Here is an 18026-nt window from a genome sequence, read left to right on the forward strand (position 1 = left end):
AATTACTTTAAAAAAAAGAGTAGTTAAAGAATGTAACAGCCATCAAAGTGTTTGCGTTGAAAGCTCGAGTACCTGAGTATTCTGGGTATAGTGTCCTGCACTAGTAATCATAATACTAGGGAAGCAAAGACAGACAGATCCTTGGCGCTGGCTTTCTAGTCAACCTGGTCTAGCCTTATCTACTTGGGCCAGAGAAAGATCCTATCTCAAAAAAAAAAAAAAAAAGCTACTGAGAAACACACCTATGGTTAGGACTGGTTTCCACACATATGTAATAGACATGCATGGATACCTGTAAAACACACACACACACACACACACACACACACACACACACACATATATATATATATATATGTTCATATACAAATAAACAAGAATTTGGCAATGCCATTTATAGTGACCTCTGTTGATTTAATCAAAAGTGCTAGTAACTGAAATAAATGAAATGTCCCTAAATTTCCCAGGCCATGCAAGAATCAGACAGAAACACCGTTTCCAACTAAAAGTATTGGAAGAAGCCTCACTTGTCTTTCATCACCCATGATGACAACTTAATCCTATTCTTTCTATATGTCATACTGCAAAGACTTCAGCAATGACATAATAAATGGAAAGACATAATAATGCTACAGGGTTAATACTGAAATGCTGTGTTATCCTACAAGGCAGTCATTTAAAAACAAATTTCTAAAACTCTATTTACTATCTATTTTACATATCAGACACCACCTTGTTCTGTGCAGTCCTTGTCATCCTTGGGTGCACATTAGAAGCCCTCACATACCAAAAGACACAGGAGTATCTGAGCACCAGACAAGAAACTACAACTCAACCGCTCTTATAATGTACAGCCAATGTTGAAGATCTTTACTCTGTATCATAATCAGCATTCTAAAATTTGTATTTCTAAAACTCTACAAAGCTGTTTAGTAAAACTGCTTTACAACTTAAAGTTCTTAAGCCATGTTTTCCCAAACATTAGTCCAGGCCTCTGCTCATTCTAAAATCAGATAATATTTAACTTGACAAAGTATGGTGTCTTTGGGAAACTTGACGAAGTATGATGTCTCTGAGAAACATCAGCTATGTCTGACTATAAAATTGACTCTTGGGACCCAGGAGAAGAAATGCTAGTTTGCAGCCATGTTATAAATTACAGCCTGACCACAACCATCTCAGAAGACCTGAGAGTTATCAGAATGTTGCCTGTCTAGAGTTCTTATCTTTGGAATTCTGATCAGGGAAGGATGAAGAGCAGTACCTATCACCTGATATTAGTGCAACACATCTAGTGGCCTACAGGGACTTCCCTGTATAGCTTACTGCTATGGTGCAGAAATGACAAGCACCCAGAAATATTTCTTTCACCTACTATACTGACTCCCTAGTAATTCATTATGAAGGTACAGCATCATGGATCAGATCCTAATATGAACACATGCCCCCAAACACAAGCTGGTTGGCATATGCAGATAATAAGAAAAGGCAATCTGACACCCTTCTTCAAGTGACCTTGCAGAAAACAGTCCTTTTAGTGGGTTTCGCTCATGAAGGAAGTGCAAAGAAGGAAGAACAAATGAATTCAACTCTAAAGAGTATGAAATATACCTTTTATTGTGACTGATTGTCCTTCACTATTTGTTGTATTCCAAATTCCACAGGGGAGTGTGCCAAAAGGAAAGCTGAAGGGGGAGTTCAGTCCTTCTCTACCTCCACATTTTTTCAGTTCCACTGAAGAGACAATCAAGTTGTTTCATTCTCCAGTCACATTTGCAAATGATCAGGCCCTGCCTACACAAGGACAGTGTGTTACTCCACTGACCAGATTTGATCAAGCTGCACTGGTTAGCAAAAGGATCATTTTCCATGGTGTTATGACAATATGGGACTAGACAAACATTTCACCTCTCCAGAAGTAAGAAATTACAACTGGACATATCGGTAAGATTCTGCTTAGATGATATCTCACCAAGTCACAATTCCAAACTATTAACTCCTCAAAACTCAACACTACTAGGATCCAAGGCACAGGTGGGAAATACCATCCCAGGGAAAGGAGTTATATAGACAGATAGGTGTGGTCTTAGGTTCTAATGCCATCAGAGTATCAACCAACATTTAAAGAGCAAGCTTTCTGCAAGGATAGGATCATGGAGACCAGCAAGAGCCATGCAGCTTGAGTCAGAACTCAAAATTCATCTGTTTAGTTTAAAACCAAAAAGAGTTCATCTCTTCCTTTTCTAAGATTTATGTGTATTTGTACATCTCCTCATCTATATGTCTCTGTCTCTCTCTCTTTCTGTGGGATTCTCCTTTATTAATTAGCATTAATGAATAAAGAAACTGTCTTGGCCTGTTGATAGGCAGAACTTAGGTAGGTGTGAAAGATGAAACTGAATGCTGAGAGGAAGAAGGACAGAGTCAGGAGATGCCATGGAGCGATTGCCACCAGAGATAGGATGCTGTGAACTTTGCCAGTAAGCCGCTGCCACGTGGTGATACACAGATCAATAGAAATGGGTTAAATTAAGATGTAAGAGTTAGTCAATAAGAAGTTAGAGCAAATGGGCCAAAGCAGTGTTTTAATTAATATGGCATCTGTGTGGTTATTTTGGTTCTGGATAGCCAGGACAAACATGCAGGTCCTCCCTGCAACACACCCACTCTCTGTCTCTCTGTCTCTCTGTCTCTCTGTCTCTCTGTCTGTCTGTCTGTCTGTCTGTCTCTCTCTCTCTCTCTGTGTGTGTGTGTGTGTATGTATGTGTGTGAAGATACTTGTGTATGCTGAAAAAAGATATTAGATCCCCCAGAGCTAGAGTTATAGGCAGTTGTGAGCTGCCAACATGGGTGTCTTAAGAACCAAACTCAGGTCCTCTGGAGGAACAGAAAGTACTCTTTATGGCCAAACCATCTCTCAAGTCCTGAGATCCTATCTCTTAAGGAGGCTATAGTATACAGTTTTTACATGACCTTATCATAAGTTTAAAGTTGTAGGACTAGGGATGAAGGTCAGTTATTAGAGTGTTTGTGTGCCATACAGAAAGCCATAGGTCACCAGTACTGAATAAATCAACTATGAAGACAGAAGAGGTATATGTCTGTAATGCTAGCACTCAGCTGCTAGAGGCAAGAAGACCAGAAGTTCAAGATTAGTTTCAGTTTCAAAGGAAGTTCAAGGCAAGCCTGGGATACACCAGGTCCTATCACAAACAAACAAAGAAACAAATAGATGAAAAGTTAGTAAGTAAGTAAGTAAATAAATAAATAAATAAAGCGAAAAGGCTGGGGATACAGTTCAATTGTTTTTTTTAAATATTTATTTATTTATTTATTATGTATACAATATTCTGTGTGTATGTCTGCAGACCAGAAGACGGCACCAGACCTCATTACAGATGGTTGTGAGCCACCATGTGGTTGCCGGGAATTGAACTCAAGACATTTGGAAGAGCAGGCTGTGCTCTTAACCATTGAGCCATCTCTCCAGCCCTACAGTTCAATTGTTAAAGTGCTGGTCAACATGGATGAAATCCTGAGTTCAACTCCTAGCACCCAATAAAATTAAACATGGTAGTAAAAGGTCTATAATCCTCGAAGGTATTCCATGGCTACATAGTGAGTTCAGGGAACATCTAAGCTATATAAAACCCTATATCAAATAAATAAATACAAGACAAATGTTCATAAACTTAAAATATTTTCATTGCTATGAGCACTGAGACCGAGATTTAGGAAGCTCATCACTATTTTTCGTTCCTTTGCTGTTGTTTGTTGGTCCTGATCTCAATTCATTTTGATATTTTAAATTGTAAGAGTGGAATGTTAATATATTTCAATTTGGCAATGTCAGAAATTTTTCAAAAAAAAAATTATCAGCCTGATCTTTTTTTTCCCGAAAGTAGAAATCTGATGGTACTTCCACATTACCCAGAAGCATATCAGGGTTGACAATCTTACATCAAAGAAGTTTGGAACCAAAAAATAAATTGCAGCATAGTTATCATAGAAATGAAACAAAACTTTAAAATACCATTTGAAAAGAAGTAACACAAAAGCTATTGGGGTATTAATAACATTATAACATGAGCCCAGTCATTTACAATAACGGTGGTATATTTCTTTTAAACACCATTTGGCTGATTGAGATGTGGCTCATATTTATATTCTTATCAATTAAACTATAAAAATAACTAAAATAGAGTATACTCTAAAAATTATTAATAAGAAGCATATCTCCAAAGGAGGCAATAAAAGTTTCTGAAATATTCAAGGAGATTTACCAAAGGATCTGGGCGAATGGGAAAGCAGCACCATCGTAGAGCTTTCGGGTTAAAAAGAAAATGTGTCAAATGTATGAACGAGGGATTTCTTGAGAGTAGGCTAAAATTAGATGACCAAAAATATAAGCATACGGCTGAAGTGTAGAGATATAAAGATTTTCCATGAAAATGAACAAGTACAACATACAGATTCTGCAAGCGAAGCAAAACCTAAAACTGAAAATATTGTTTTAGCTGGTAAAAACATTTTTATATGTAAGTGAATTATGGTGTTTCCTAACTGCCTGAAGTGCAGACTAAATTGGCATTTTAAAAAATCTGTACAATTTGTATGCTTAAATGGGAAAAATAGAATGAGAAATTAAAGTGTCAAGGGAAACAAGCAATAAACACAGTAAAAACACAGGGAAGCAAACCAAGCAAATTGTGCTGCACAGAGGGATCTGCTCCACAGGCTAAATCTACATCTTCAGGGCTCAGACTCTAGGTCTCAGTATGCAGCTCCACATGAAACCACCTAAGAAGCACAGGCATTTTCCTGCCTCTGTAGTGGGGACTGAAGCCTGATAAATTATGGTGTCCAGGAGAAAGCAATTGCTAGGTCTTGGTTAAGAAACTGACTTTTAGGCCTCAGAAGAACAATAGTTTAAAATCATGCTAGAAATGCTTCACAGAGAGGGATGGGAAGATGGCTCAGTCAGTAAGAACAGAAGGACCTGAATTCACATCCCCAGCATCCAGATTCGAAAGCCAGGCTTGGGAGTGTGTAGCATGAATAATAAAAACCCAGAGACAGATATTGGGGTTCAAGCTGAAGATCAGAAAAGTAAAGCAGCCAGCCACTAGAGAGCTCTGACCTCTATAAAATCTTCAGACAAAAAAATAAATAAATAAATAAAAAATTAAAAAAAACCACACACACAAACATACACACACAGAGAAACACACAAACCCTCCAGGAATGCTGAAAGATAGGAAGAGTTTTCCCCAGGAAGGAGTTCCTGATTGGTTATCCAATACCACTTGGTCAGCCCTGAAATTAAACACATACAAGTAGCATTACATGGACTGAGCCGTGTCTGTTGTATGTGCAACTAATAAAGGGTAAGAGGCCATGAATTTAAGAGAGTAAAGTCAGGGTGCATGATAGAGGTTAAAGGGAGGAGAGAGAAATGTAGGAAATGATGTAATGATAACTTAAATTTTTAAGTGAAAAGGCTAAAGAGAAGGCACAGCATTCAAGAGACTTGCTACTGTTCCAGAGGACCTGAGTTTCCTTTTCAAATAAAACAAAACCAGGAGAATTTACACAAAAGGAGGATGGTTGGCTCCATCAATTTTGCATTCTATAAAATAGAGGAAGCTTAATCATTTATGACTTAAGTATTCTTCTCAGTTAAGACAAATGCAGGTAGGTGGCTGTTTTGATAGGATTAGCTGCTCACTGCATATCTAAGCACCATTATGTGCCTTCTTCCTCTTCTTCATTGGGACTTCTAAGGCAATTTCAACTGAAATCAACATTGAACCAGAGGAAAGCACCATGCAGGGAATTGTCACTTTGATCAAGAAAAATAAAAGCCCTTTTCATCACATTTTAGCTATTTCTTTTAGCCCAATTACAATCAAATACACACTCCCAACTCTTAGGCAAGAGCACAAAACTAAATAACTTTGTAGTGACAGGAACATGTCAAGTGGTCAGGATCTTAATAAGAAACAAAACTATGACAAAATGAGTTGCCCATGTGCATACCTCCTTCAGCTGGTCTGAGGGCACACACTGCCCTCCTGCTTCTTCAGCTCACTTAAATAATGACTAGAGGGTAGCCATGGTTACTTATGAAGTACCCTCCCCCCAGGCTCATGGCTGTGAACCCTAGGTCCTCCACTTGTAGCTATTCCATGTTTGGGGTAGTTATGGAATCATTAGAAAATGAAACCTACTTGTAAGAAAGAAATCATGGAAGGGTGAAGGCAGAAAGCAAGGTCTTACAGAAAGTGCTGCCCCATTGCCTGTTTTCTTGTTGCTTCTTGATCCACCGGGATTGTGAGTAAAAAGCCTTACAATCCTGCTGCCACAGCTCAAGGCATTCCTAACATCTTCATCATACCTTCTTCACCAAGATTGGGCTGAAACTCTGAGGCAAATAAACCCTTCCTCCCTTCCACTGCTTCTTGGTGAGTCTAGTCGCTGGAGGAGAAGCAGCTAATGCAAGAGCATAGTGGGCAGTGCAGCCGACTGCCAATGGCTTTAACTCAGAATCTGGCTGGAGAAAACAGCCTCCGAAAGTCCACCATTGATGCCAGATTCCCCTCTGTATGCTGTAAATACCATTGGTTAATAAAGAAGCTGATTGGGCCAATTGCAGGGCACAATAGGGCAAGGCAGGAATTCCAAGCGGATAGAGAAAGAAAGAGTAAGCAGAGTCAAGGAGAAGCCATGTAGCCACTGCACGAGACAGATATGGGAAGTTGGATGGAACCTTACTGGTAGGCCACAACCACGTGGAGATACACAGGTTAATAGATATAGGTTAATTTAAGATGTAAGAGCTAGCCAATAAGAAGTGTGAGCTAATAGGCTAAGCAGACTTGTAATAATATAGTTTCTGTGTGATTATTTCAGGTCTGGCCACAAACAAGTGGCCTCTGACAACACATCAGCATTCGAATCTCAGTTTGTTATTGCTGCTGTTAAGTAAAGAAAACAAAATCCACTAGGATTATTTGCCTTTAGGAAGATTATAATCTACAGGATGTATGCTTAGGTACTTATTTACCTAGCAGTGACAGGTCACTATTTGGTAACTTAGCATCTATGGCAATCTTAGAGATCCTATAACAAATAATAAGAACTGACTATATTTAAGGTCTGGAGAGATGGCTCAGCAGATAAGAACACTGACTCTCTTCTAGCAGACCTGGGTTTGATTCCCAGCATCCACAAGACAGTTACAAAGTCTGTAACTCAAATTCTAGGAGATCTGATGCCCTCATCGGGCTTCCATTCACAGCACTTATGAAGTCTCCATTTGGTGTTTGTCACCTCTGAGCTCTGGAAGGCTCTGATTCTGTAGAACTTATTATTTCTTTAATTCATTTATTTTGGAGATGGTGATCTCATTGTGTTGCCCAGACTATTGAATTTTATTTTACGTTCCTTGGCAAATCCTCAAGAAGACCACACTGCTACTACCATTTCCTCTCTTTCTGCTGACCCTGTCATGCCTCCTCCCCTGTTAAAACCTAAAGACGTATGTACTATCTTTTCTAACTAAACCCCACATTTTACTTAATAAACCCAATTCTGTTCCTTCCAATAAGTAAGTAAATAGAATCTGGGACCTGATATCCTCACCTACTTCTGCATTAAAAAAAAAGGGGGGGGGTAAGTTGATTTTACTTAAAAATAATCCTACAATGCTTTCATTTCCACTGGGCCTAGCATTTCCCCAGAAACTCCATAGTTGTTATTTTCATTAACATTAGAATGATGCTATAACTTTAATTTTCTTTTCAAAAATGGATAGTGTATAAAATATCATGAGCCCAATACTGGTGAAAAGTAATTTTAAGATCCAGTATCAGTGAAATCTTAAGTAAGACCTCCCTTCCTTGGCACTGCATGAGGAAGTGGGAGCTGCCTTCCACACAGCATCATGGCAGCTGTCTGACGTCTTGTGAGGTCTGAGCTGGTTCATCTGGCACTAGTCTTGCTGATATGTCAAAAGTAAGGGAAGTGAAGGAAACCCAGAAGCATCTAAAGGGTTTAGAGAAATTCAAGGTCAGATCAAATGCACAGCATTGGTAATGAAAGTCCCAAGACAACAAAGGCACAAGGTCCCACAAGGGCCTAGTCTGCCAAATCACACATCTTACTGTGCTAAGAGCGCTTTGTGGTGGAAAGACCAGCCGAAATAACCATCAGAGTCACTAATCTCCATACAGGGATGAAAACAAATATGCTGGTAAGCTTGATGGACAAAGATGGATATGTAGAACCTAAGATGCCCCCTGACCTCCACACACGCTCCATAACACATATGCACTATACAAACACACTAAGATAATAATAAATACAAAGATTTTAAGAAAATTAATAGATGATTCACATGTACATTTTATATTTAAATAAAACAAAAATACTAAAAAGGAAAGACAGAAATACCCTATCCTTACAAAGCTTTATAAATATTAAGTATTATATAAGCATTAGATATTGTTTATCTGGATTTCAGGAGTATTTATCTACATTAGACTCAATCATGAGTTTGAAGATGAAAACAGCAGCAAGTTTTTACATGCAGAGCTCTAATTTAGTAAGTATAAAACGATTGAAAGACAGGCAAAGATGCTGGTGTTGTCTAAAATAGATACCTTATTTAATGTTGCAAATTGTGTGTGATTTTACATCTTCAATTTTGTTTGCTCATATTTCAAACACAAACAAGATATAAATACACTTAATTTTTTTTTGGAAATAAAGACAGTACCAACACTGAGCAAATATAAACAAATATGGTAAGCACACCTACACAGAATCAGGACAAGCTATTTTTAGCCAAAACCCCAAAACCACCATGGCATTTTTATGGCTTATGACTGAAGAGGACCTTTCAAAACAGTGTCCCCAATTTGAACAGTAAGTCACTTCAAGGTTGATAAAAGATGATAATATAATATAATACCAATATGTCAGTATCATAAAACTTAGAAACTTCATCAAACTATCCCTTCCTGGTAATACATTCATAAATATTTCACTTTTATAAAGCTGGGATTCCAGTGGAGAACAGTTATTTCTATGTACTTATTTTCTCATTTGCATTGCCTGTGGATATCATTCTTACATTACCTTTGCATGCTTCTACATTGACAGTATTTCAGACTACACACTTCCTGAAGCTAGGGATTATAATTTTCTTATGATTACATATGGACCCAATATGTTCCCCAAAGCAACAAGAAAGGGAAGTTAAAACTCCAATGACAAGGCACACAAACAGTACTTGAGAGACCAAATTAGCAAATGTTCAAAAAATAAAAGATGTGATTAAAAATCAGCAGGGAAGCTGCCAGCAGAGAGCCCTGAAGAAATGTGATTTACACAAAGCACAGAGACTTCCAAGTATTGGGAAGGACTTGTAAACAACTGAATACCACTCTCCTGATGCCACAAACTGAGGAATCGTGGGTAAATTCCTGATAGATTTCTAAGAAAAGCAGTTTAATATCTGTTTGCCAAAATCAGAATGTTCTTACTTCTTCACACAGATTTAAATTTGTGGTTACTATTGAATATATGTCTATATAAACTTTAATGGAACAAGTTTTTAAGCACAAATTTAGCACTGATTTTACATTTACTAAACTGCTAAATTTTTGCAATTATATACACAATGTAAGAATCATTTATTGATAAATAGCAAATACTAGTGAGTTAGTAATAGGCACTGTGTTGTATCTCTACCTACTTTCCAACATATTAGCTATAGTATTGCCTACCTGTAAGTATGGAATTTCAACCAATTGGGTCTACAGAACTCCAGAGCAGACCTCTGAACTACCGTAGTGCAGTCAGGGTTCTGTGGAGGGCTATTGTCACTGACATCCCTCAGAGTACAGAACATATAATGATTCCATTCTTTCTAAAAGTTCTAAACCAATACCTGCAAGCCACAGGTTTTCAATGAGGGCTTGGAATTTGAGGATGGAGGGAGAACTTGGTTGGCATAAAGCCACAGAGGGCCGCCTATGCACCTCAGAGGAGAATGACTACAGACGGCCAATTACAAAGAAACACCGATCATAAAGCGCTATTACTATTCTTTCTTGCCCTCTCTACCACCCTCTAATACTCACTGAGCCCAGTAACACACAGTTATTAACACATGCCACATTTCTAGCAAATCATAGCAAGGATGGCTATACTGGGAATCTAACCTAATAATTCATGTATCAGTGATAAATGGGCTCCACCTGGTCTACTGTTCTAGGTCTTTTAGCAGATAGGCTTTGTTTCTGGGTGATCAAACATTCCTTGAAATCTTCGTTTATTTCTCCTGACATGACTCATCTTAAAACATCATTTCTTTGCCAACATTTTTGTCTAGAAGTCAGGCTGAGACATTTACCCACATAGAACTGCCTACCATAAGTTTAACATTTAATCAAAATTGTTTATTGGACATGTGTTCATATCTTTGAGTGTGCATATATAACCTTTCCCTGTAGATTGAGCTTCCAGACAAAACAGGTGGATTCTTACCAACCCTTTTGTCTCTACAGCCTCATGTACAAGCTCTTTATATACACTAGCAAATCTCTGAAGACAAGAGAAGAAGACTGTGAAGCTGATGTGAATAATAGGAAAGATATTATACTTTGGGGCAACTAACTTTTGACAGATCTCAAACTCCTATGTGACTATATGCAGAATTTTCACAGACTGCGATAAAAATAAGGAATCTCCCTTGACAAACAGATAAGTTCTTCTGTGATTTAAAACTTGTTTCAGATATTGGGTTCATATTAGAGATTATAATAAACACAACCTGACTAGTAGATTGTTTTTAGGATTTTAATCTTTAAGGTGAAGGCCTCACCAACTTGTTCCTAATAAGCATCCCCAACTAGCATCTCCTAATAACAGGATCTGACTTTCATAAAGGCTCAAGATCATGGTTAAAGTCTGCTTTATCTAATGAAACTGACTTTAGAAAGAGTCTACATAAATGTGTGCTTAGAGTATAATAATTCATAGCTGTATTACTAAAGGCCCAATAGTTGCTGGGAATAAATCTTTTTATTCCCTGGATATAACATCAGGTTACTTTTTCCTCTTCGTCCCTTTCTTATACTATAATACATTTTTATGCATTGGAGTCACTTCAGCAAATGCTGTCAAGAGTAATGTACAACGTGAGATGACAGGACTGGGTAGTCTGCTTGTTCATTTCCTGGACACCCAGACCTGAATAATAACACAGAAATTATATTAATTACAATACTCTTTGACCTATAGCTTAGGTATAGTTCTAGCTAACTCTTACATCTTAAATTAACCTATTTCTATTAATCTGTGTATCCTCATGAGGCTGTGGCCTACCTGTAAGGCTCTGGCTGGAGGCTGGCATCTTTCTTCTTTGGCAGCTACATGGTGTCCCCTTGACTTCATCTTCTCTCTCTCTCTCTCTCTCTCTCTCTCTCTCTCTCTCTCTNTTCCAGCCTGGCTATATTCTGCCCTGCTACAGGCCGAGGTGACTTTCTTTATTAAACAATGGTAATAAAACATATTCATAGCATACAGAGGGGAATCCCACATCAGGACTGAATAACCTCTGTTCAGAATTAGGGATCCTGAAGGAGTTCTCACTACTACTGCTACCAAGAAGAGCATAGAAGAAAGGCTCATTTTCTTATTTCTTTTTACAGCACTTTTATATTCACAACAAAAAAGTCTCAAGTTTTTAGTACAAGCAGGAATAAGTGCAGTACAACCAGATGACAAGGAGTAAGCTAGAGCTGTAGAGGAGTGATCTCAAGAGATGTATTAGTAGAAAATTGAGTAAGACCATGATAATATTGATAAGGATAGGCTGGAGAGAAAACCCCAGAAGGACTGCCCATGCTCCAGCTCTCTTCTTGTGGGAGCAACATCTGCCTAATGCTAACGCGTGAGGCCATGACATCCATTTTTATAGGTACTGTGAACACAAATCATGGCAATCATCGTTCTGCTTTCTAGGGAGAAACACAGCCACTAAATAATAAGAGCTTTAAGATAGCTAGATCACTGCTGTTTTCTGAGAACATTTTCTCCTCTTATATTAAGAGGGGGTCTTACAATCCAGGTTTGGGTGACTCTCCTTCTTAGGCTTCTGGGAACACTTAAACTACAGGCCAATGCCACCAAGACCATCTGAAAGAACTTTCATAAAAATAAATGAATGAGCATGTATTTTGTTTACCAATTCAACTATATCATGCAAACAAATGTCTTTAAAAATAGAGAGAGAATGGCACACTTCATCTGAGAGCTTCAGGGAGGGAGCAGAACCTCTAAGCAAGGAAGGTCTGGGTTGCCATGGTATTTTCAACCACCTATTGTGACATCCTATTAGTTCAAGGAGTAGTAGTAAGGGGTCTATGGCTGCTTTTCTAGCTCAGACCCCAATCCAGAATATTTTTTCACCTGTATCTCACAACCTACAAAACCTGCAAACGGGAGGTGAGGAGAACAGAAATGCCACCGTGCTAACTCTCCTGAATACTGACTCTGAGGCTATTGGAGTGAGAGTACTACAACTCCCACTGGACCTGAAGCTGTGTTGTCTTTTACAGCTGCACAGTGGCTAGAAGCACAGTTACATATTCTTTGGCATCGCTGGGCCCAGTTACCTTCTGTGGCCACTCCTCACAAGTTAATCTCCCTCATCTTCTTTGGGAGCAATTCTCAGCAGTTGGAAGATCTGGGTTTGACGACAACATCTACAAGTACTAGTCAGATAAAAGTCAAGAGTCTCCACTGGTGTAAAGGTCCTGACTCTGGAACCTGGGTGGCATGCGCACAACCGCACCAAGACATTGGGTTACTGAGTAACCAAAGGAATATAAAGCATCACAGAAGAAGCGTGTTCTCTTGACTATTAGCTTGCCAAAGCAGCCTTACCATGACGAAAAAACAGCGGAAACTATGAAGGGGAAAGAAGTGCGCTGTGAAACCAGGACAGAAGCAACACAGCATGGAGAGACGAAAACGATACTGTTGGGTGTCTGAGAAAGAGAGGAAACAGATGGAAAGGCAAGCCCACAGCACAGGGCAGGCCAGAGAGTTTAAGAACACAATGTGTAGACTTTTTCCCAATGAAAGGCTACCGAGAATTGTCCACGAAGGCCAGGCAGCACAAAGAAGACAGCAGGTCAAAAAGAGGGAACAGGTGCAAATCAAAGACCACCAGGAGCGCATGCTTCGAGGGAGGGAGCTGATAGAGCAAAGACTCAAGGAAAGACTCTTGAAAAGAAGCTCGAGTCAGCTCCCTTCACTAGAGAAGCTGGAGAGAGTAAAGAAAGAGATGAAGGACTTTGAAAGGGCTAATGCACACCCGCTTTTGGAGTTAAGCACTAAAAGTCTGATTAAGCTGGAAAGTCTTATTGAGAAGTCTCAGGTAAGAGAAGAAAGGAAAACGGCTATAAAGCCTCATCAAAGGAAATTACTGGCCTTCCCACCCTTTTTGAAAAGTCATGTACGAAAAGTCAAAGATCAGTAAAATTCCAGTGCTTTTTGTGGAGAAAAAAAAAAGTACCAGAAATTAAAAAAGACTTTCAGAATTTAGAAGTATTGTGTCATCTGGAGATTATACAGTAACTCTGAAAGTCCATCTTCCTAATAAAAGAACTAGAAAGTATAAAAGGAAGGCTCAGTGGTTAAGAGCACTTTCTACTCTTGCAGAGGACCCACGTTCAATTCCCAGCATCCACCTGGCAACTCACAACCATCTGTAACTCTAGTTCCAGGGGATCTGACAGCCTCTTCTGGCCTCCGCAGGCACCAAGTATCACAGTGCACAAACAAGTATGCAGGCAAAACACTATACACATAAAATATTTTTTCTCTTTTTTTTAAAGGGGAGTTTAAAATTAACTTTATTCTCCATATCTGCTTTTCTCTTAATAAGATTCTTAAAAACGGAAGCACAAACCATCCTTAATAATCTCCTACACTGTGGAATTATGCATTGTAGACCTATAGAACAACAAAACCAAAACAGTCAAGGAGAAAGGATAGGTATATAAGAGGATTCAGGAAGGTAGATAAAATTTAAACTATAAAATCCAAATGCACAAAATGTTTTAAGAACAAAGGAAAGGCCAAAAGAAAAGTACTTCTCGTCTGTCATTTTCATGAATTATGGATTGGCATGAAAAAATCAGACTCTTAAGTTGGAAACAAATCCTTTGAAACAGTCTTTAAAATGTAAATAATGTGATCTTAATAGGAATATATTTCAGAATCATTTCAACTAATCAAACATGATAAAGATTTCATTAAGCCAAATTCTCTAAAGGCAAGCCTCACAAAAGTACATGAGCCAATCACACTCACTTGGCCAGTTTCAAAAAAAAAAAAAAAGGTTAGGGTAGTGGGTGGGGGTAAATAGAAGGGCAGTGGCTATTTGTCAAGACAGGTAAATATTTATATCATGCCCCCAGGCAAAAGACCACCCAAAGATGTGTTCACCAATGAAAGCTAAGGAAATACGCATAGTCATCAGCACCAACACAAACAACGCTCTTTCCAGAAGAATTTGTTTACAAAATAAACCAAAAATCATACTTGCAGACCCCTTTCTACAGATGAATAGCAAACAATTTTATTTTGATTAGAAAACCATTAAGTCACAGCAACCCCTTGCTTCTTTGTGTCTCACTACAAGGAACACAAATGGTCACTTTTAACATGTAGGGAATTGGAAATATTTTCTGAAAAAAATACCACAGAAAAAATTTAAACTTTTTAACAGACGTCCCTGTGGCAGTAGGCCAAGAATTTCCCACATCATGTGGCCCTCTGGCCTCACTTCCTTACTACTACTCTGCATAAGACACTGGTAAAGTTCTAGAAGCTTTCACCAAATCACAGGTTTTGTTTTAAAAAACTTAATCTCTTGCATAAAACAAATGAAACAGATTTCTTCAATGGGGAACCTAGTTAGTGTTTTAAAATATAATTTAAAAATCCATGTGATAATATAGAATATGATTCCTCAAAATGGGACAAGACAATAAAAAAATAGTGGATTAAAAGAAATTCTGCCATTTCTTGAGAAATAGTCAAATTCCAGGAACACCTTGGGATGTGGCGTTTTAAATATTGAATAACTGAAGAATTCTCATTTTGTCCAAAGAAACCAAGTAAGCTGAATGCAAAGTTTCTTGATGCAAAACACACTAAATGCCTTCAAGCCTGACCATTAATTTTTAGGAGTACTTTTATACATTTAATTTCTACAAACAGTCTTTTCTGTTAAGCATGTAAGGGTAAAACTGTGTAAGGATTTCCGGTCAGTCTCTCATTTGGACCATTGTATTGATTTTGGGAGTAGATCTACAAGAAAGAATAAAAACAGATCTGAAAAATTAATATAGCCAATAAGGTAAGATTAAAAACACAAGTATTTTAAAAGAAGATAAAGCTAATTATCTGATAAAGGACTTACATGAAAATAGCCAAACAACTCTAACAACTCAATGAGAAAAACTTGAACTAACTAGAGGCCAGAGAGCTCATTAGAAGAAACATCTATGAAGTGACTTTTAGTCATGCACTTGGGACTGTTAGTCCCAGAAGAGGCAGGCAGATTTCTGTGGATTTGAAAGGACAGCTTAATCTACAAGTTCTGGGATAGCTTGGGCTACATACTGCAGCTGTCTCAAAAAATAATAATGATGATGATGCACAGGTGGTAAATACATATATGAAAACATGCTCAGTGAGTGCAATTAGGGGGTTGAGAATGAAAATGAGCTGTTCCTATTTACCATTAAGGGACACAAAACGACAAAATTATGTCATTTATAGATAGCAACATGGGTGGAACTGAAGACACTGAGTGAAGTAAGCCAGACAGGGGAAAGATAAAGCACCACAGGTTTCCACCTCTACAGAATATAAATAGGCTTAGTTCAGAGAACAAACAAGCAGAGAGAGCAATGGCTGGCAGAAGCCAGAGGGGAAATAGAGGGCAATAAGGAGAAGTGGATGCAGGGCTACAAACCATGACCAGACAGGATGACTGCTGCGTTTAGTGCATTGTCGGTATGTACAGTTAACATACAGTGTTATTCAATCCAATACAGATAACGGGTTTTGACTGTCCTCTTAGAAGCAAGCAAGTTTTAGATGATGGATAACTGAAGCATACAGAGAAGATCAATATACAAAGTACTAATGTACCCAACGCAAAGGTTTATCAATAAACCTTTACAATATGATTGCTATGCATTTGAAAGAAAATTAAATGTACTGTTACTATGCAATACTGCAGGCAAATTTCTTAGCATTTACCATAAGGAATATAAACTTAAAAATACCCCACAAACCTACTGACATGCCAAAATAATGGAGGCATTTTCTTAACTGATGTTCCCTCTTCCCAGATGAAAGCAGCTTGTGTGAAGCTGACAGGAAAAAAAAATGAGCCAGCACACATGAAAATATGCTCAGCTATATGACTAAAGCTATAAGACTCTGGAAAGGCAAAGGTAAGAAAAACTTATAAACGCTGACTGCTAAGAATTCAGAGGGGAAGAAAGTGGTCCAAGTGGAACATATATATTGCTAAAGCAATCAAACTATCTACACATCTATACTATACTCCCATCATCAATACATCACTATAGACATTTGTCCAAGTCCACAGAGTGTGAACTGGAGTCCAACTCCTAATGCAAAAGGTGGCTTTAAATAATAATGACAAATACTGGCTTACCAACTGTAACTGACACTGGAGGACGGAGTACAGGGGAAGAGCTTTTCTGCAACGCGACACTCTACTGATAACTAAAGTCTATAAAAGTAAAATGTGGGCATTTTGGTCATGAAAAAGTTATCTATATTTAAATTTCATAACAGAAGAGTTTTATCAAAGCACAAATTCTGTTAAGACTAATTTAAAACTATGCATGTCACTGCCCCTAGCAGAAGCAGGAAAACACTCCTGTGGCATTGTCCTTGCAGAAGCAGGAGAACATTCTTGTAGCATGTATGCCCACTGCCACTGCAGAAGCAGGAGAACACTCCTGTGGCATACATGATATCACAGAACAATGAAGGTTGTGAGAAAATAATAATCAAATTACTGAGCTTCTGAAATTGGTGGCCTCAGATTTGAGGCCTGTGTGTCTTTAACATATGTTATTGCACTTCTTTCATATTCACTGATCCTCCTGAGAAAAAATATCAAAAGGACTGAGATGTCCAAGAGAGCAATAAAAAGGCTAAAAGGGTTCACTGCCAGTTGCTGCACAAAGCCAGGCCTGACTCCTAACTCAGTGTTCCTATCCACCAAAGTCTTTCAGTTTCCTGGAGCAGATTTTTCTCACATCTTTTGCAGACACTCACATGGGTAACCTGTGCTCTGGTTACAGCAGAGGTTCAGGTTCTGAGTCCTGCATTATAGATCCTGTTTCTGATACTGACTTTATGGGGGGGGGGGAATCAAGGCTTTGGGGAAGATTAAAGTCCCATCACATTCTGACTTATCCAAACAAAAGTCTATGTAAAAACAAAAATATGGTGGTGTGAACAGTGCTTTAAAATAAGAATAGTTGGACCACAGAAACTTGGGTAACATTAAAAAAAAAAATAAGATTAAGGAGCTGGAGAGATGGTTCCGTAGTTAGGAACACTTGCTGATCCTCTTCCAGAAGACCTGAGAACAGTTCCCAGCACCCATACTGTACTGTTCACAACCTCATGAGCAATAACTTTGCAAAGATGCAATGCTTATGACCTGTCGGCACCTGTGCTCAAACACACACACACACACACACACACACACACACACACACTTTAAATGTGAAGAGTAAATTTGAGTCTTTTCAAAAGGGCACAGTACTATAATTCAAGGTAGCATCCCAAGAATGATTAAGTAAGGTTTTGTTTGAAACTTAATGATTATTTAAATAATGTGCTCTTAATCAAGAATTCAGAAAGAAAATGTTTCTGCATTTTAAAAG

The 18026-nt window shown here is 38.3% G+C and overlaps 2 protein-coding genes across 3 annotated transcripts in view; one reads left to right on the forward strand and one right to left on the reverse strand.

Moving 5' to 3' along the window:
• Window positions 1-18026, reverse strand: part of Supt3h (SPT3 homolog, SAGA and STAGA complex component) — a 342521-nt gene that overhangs the window by 217346 nt on the left and 107149 nt on the right. The gene's annotated exons all lie outside the window — the stretch shown is intronic.
• On the forward strand, window positions 13031-13555 carry LOC126486864 (putative uncharacterized protein ZNRD1-AS1). Its single transcript, XM_050119377.1, has one exon. It carries the CDS (start codon window positions 13031-13033, stop codon window positions 13553-13555), a length of 525 nt encoding a protein of 174 aa, XP_049975334.1.

This window comes from Alexandromys fortis, unplaced genomic scaffold (assembly GCF_014885135.2).
Source record: "Alexandromys fortis isolate MF-2015 unplaced genomic scaffold, M_Fortis_MF-2015_v1.1 scaffold_145, whole genome shotgun sequence".
NCBI lineage: Eukaryota > Metazoa > Chordata > Mammalia > Rodentia > Cricetidae > Alexandromys > Alexandromys fortis.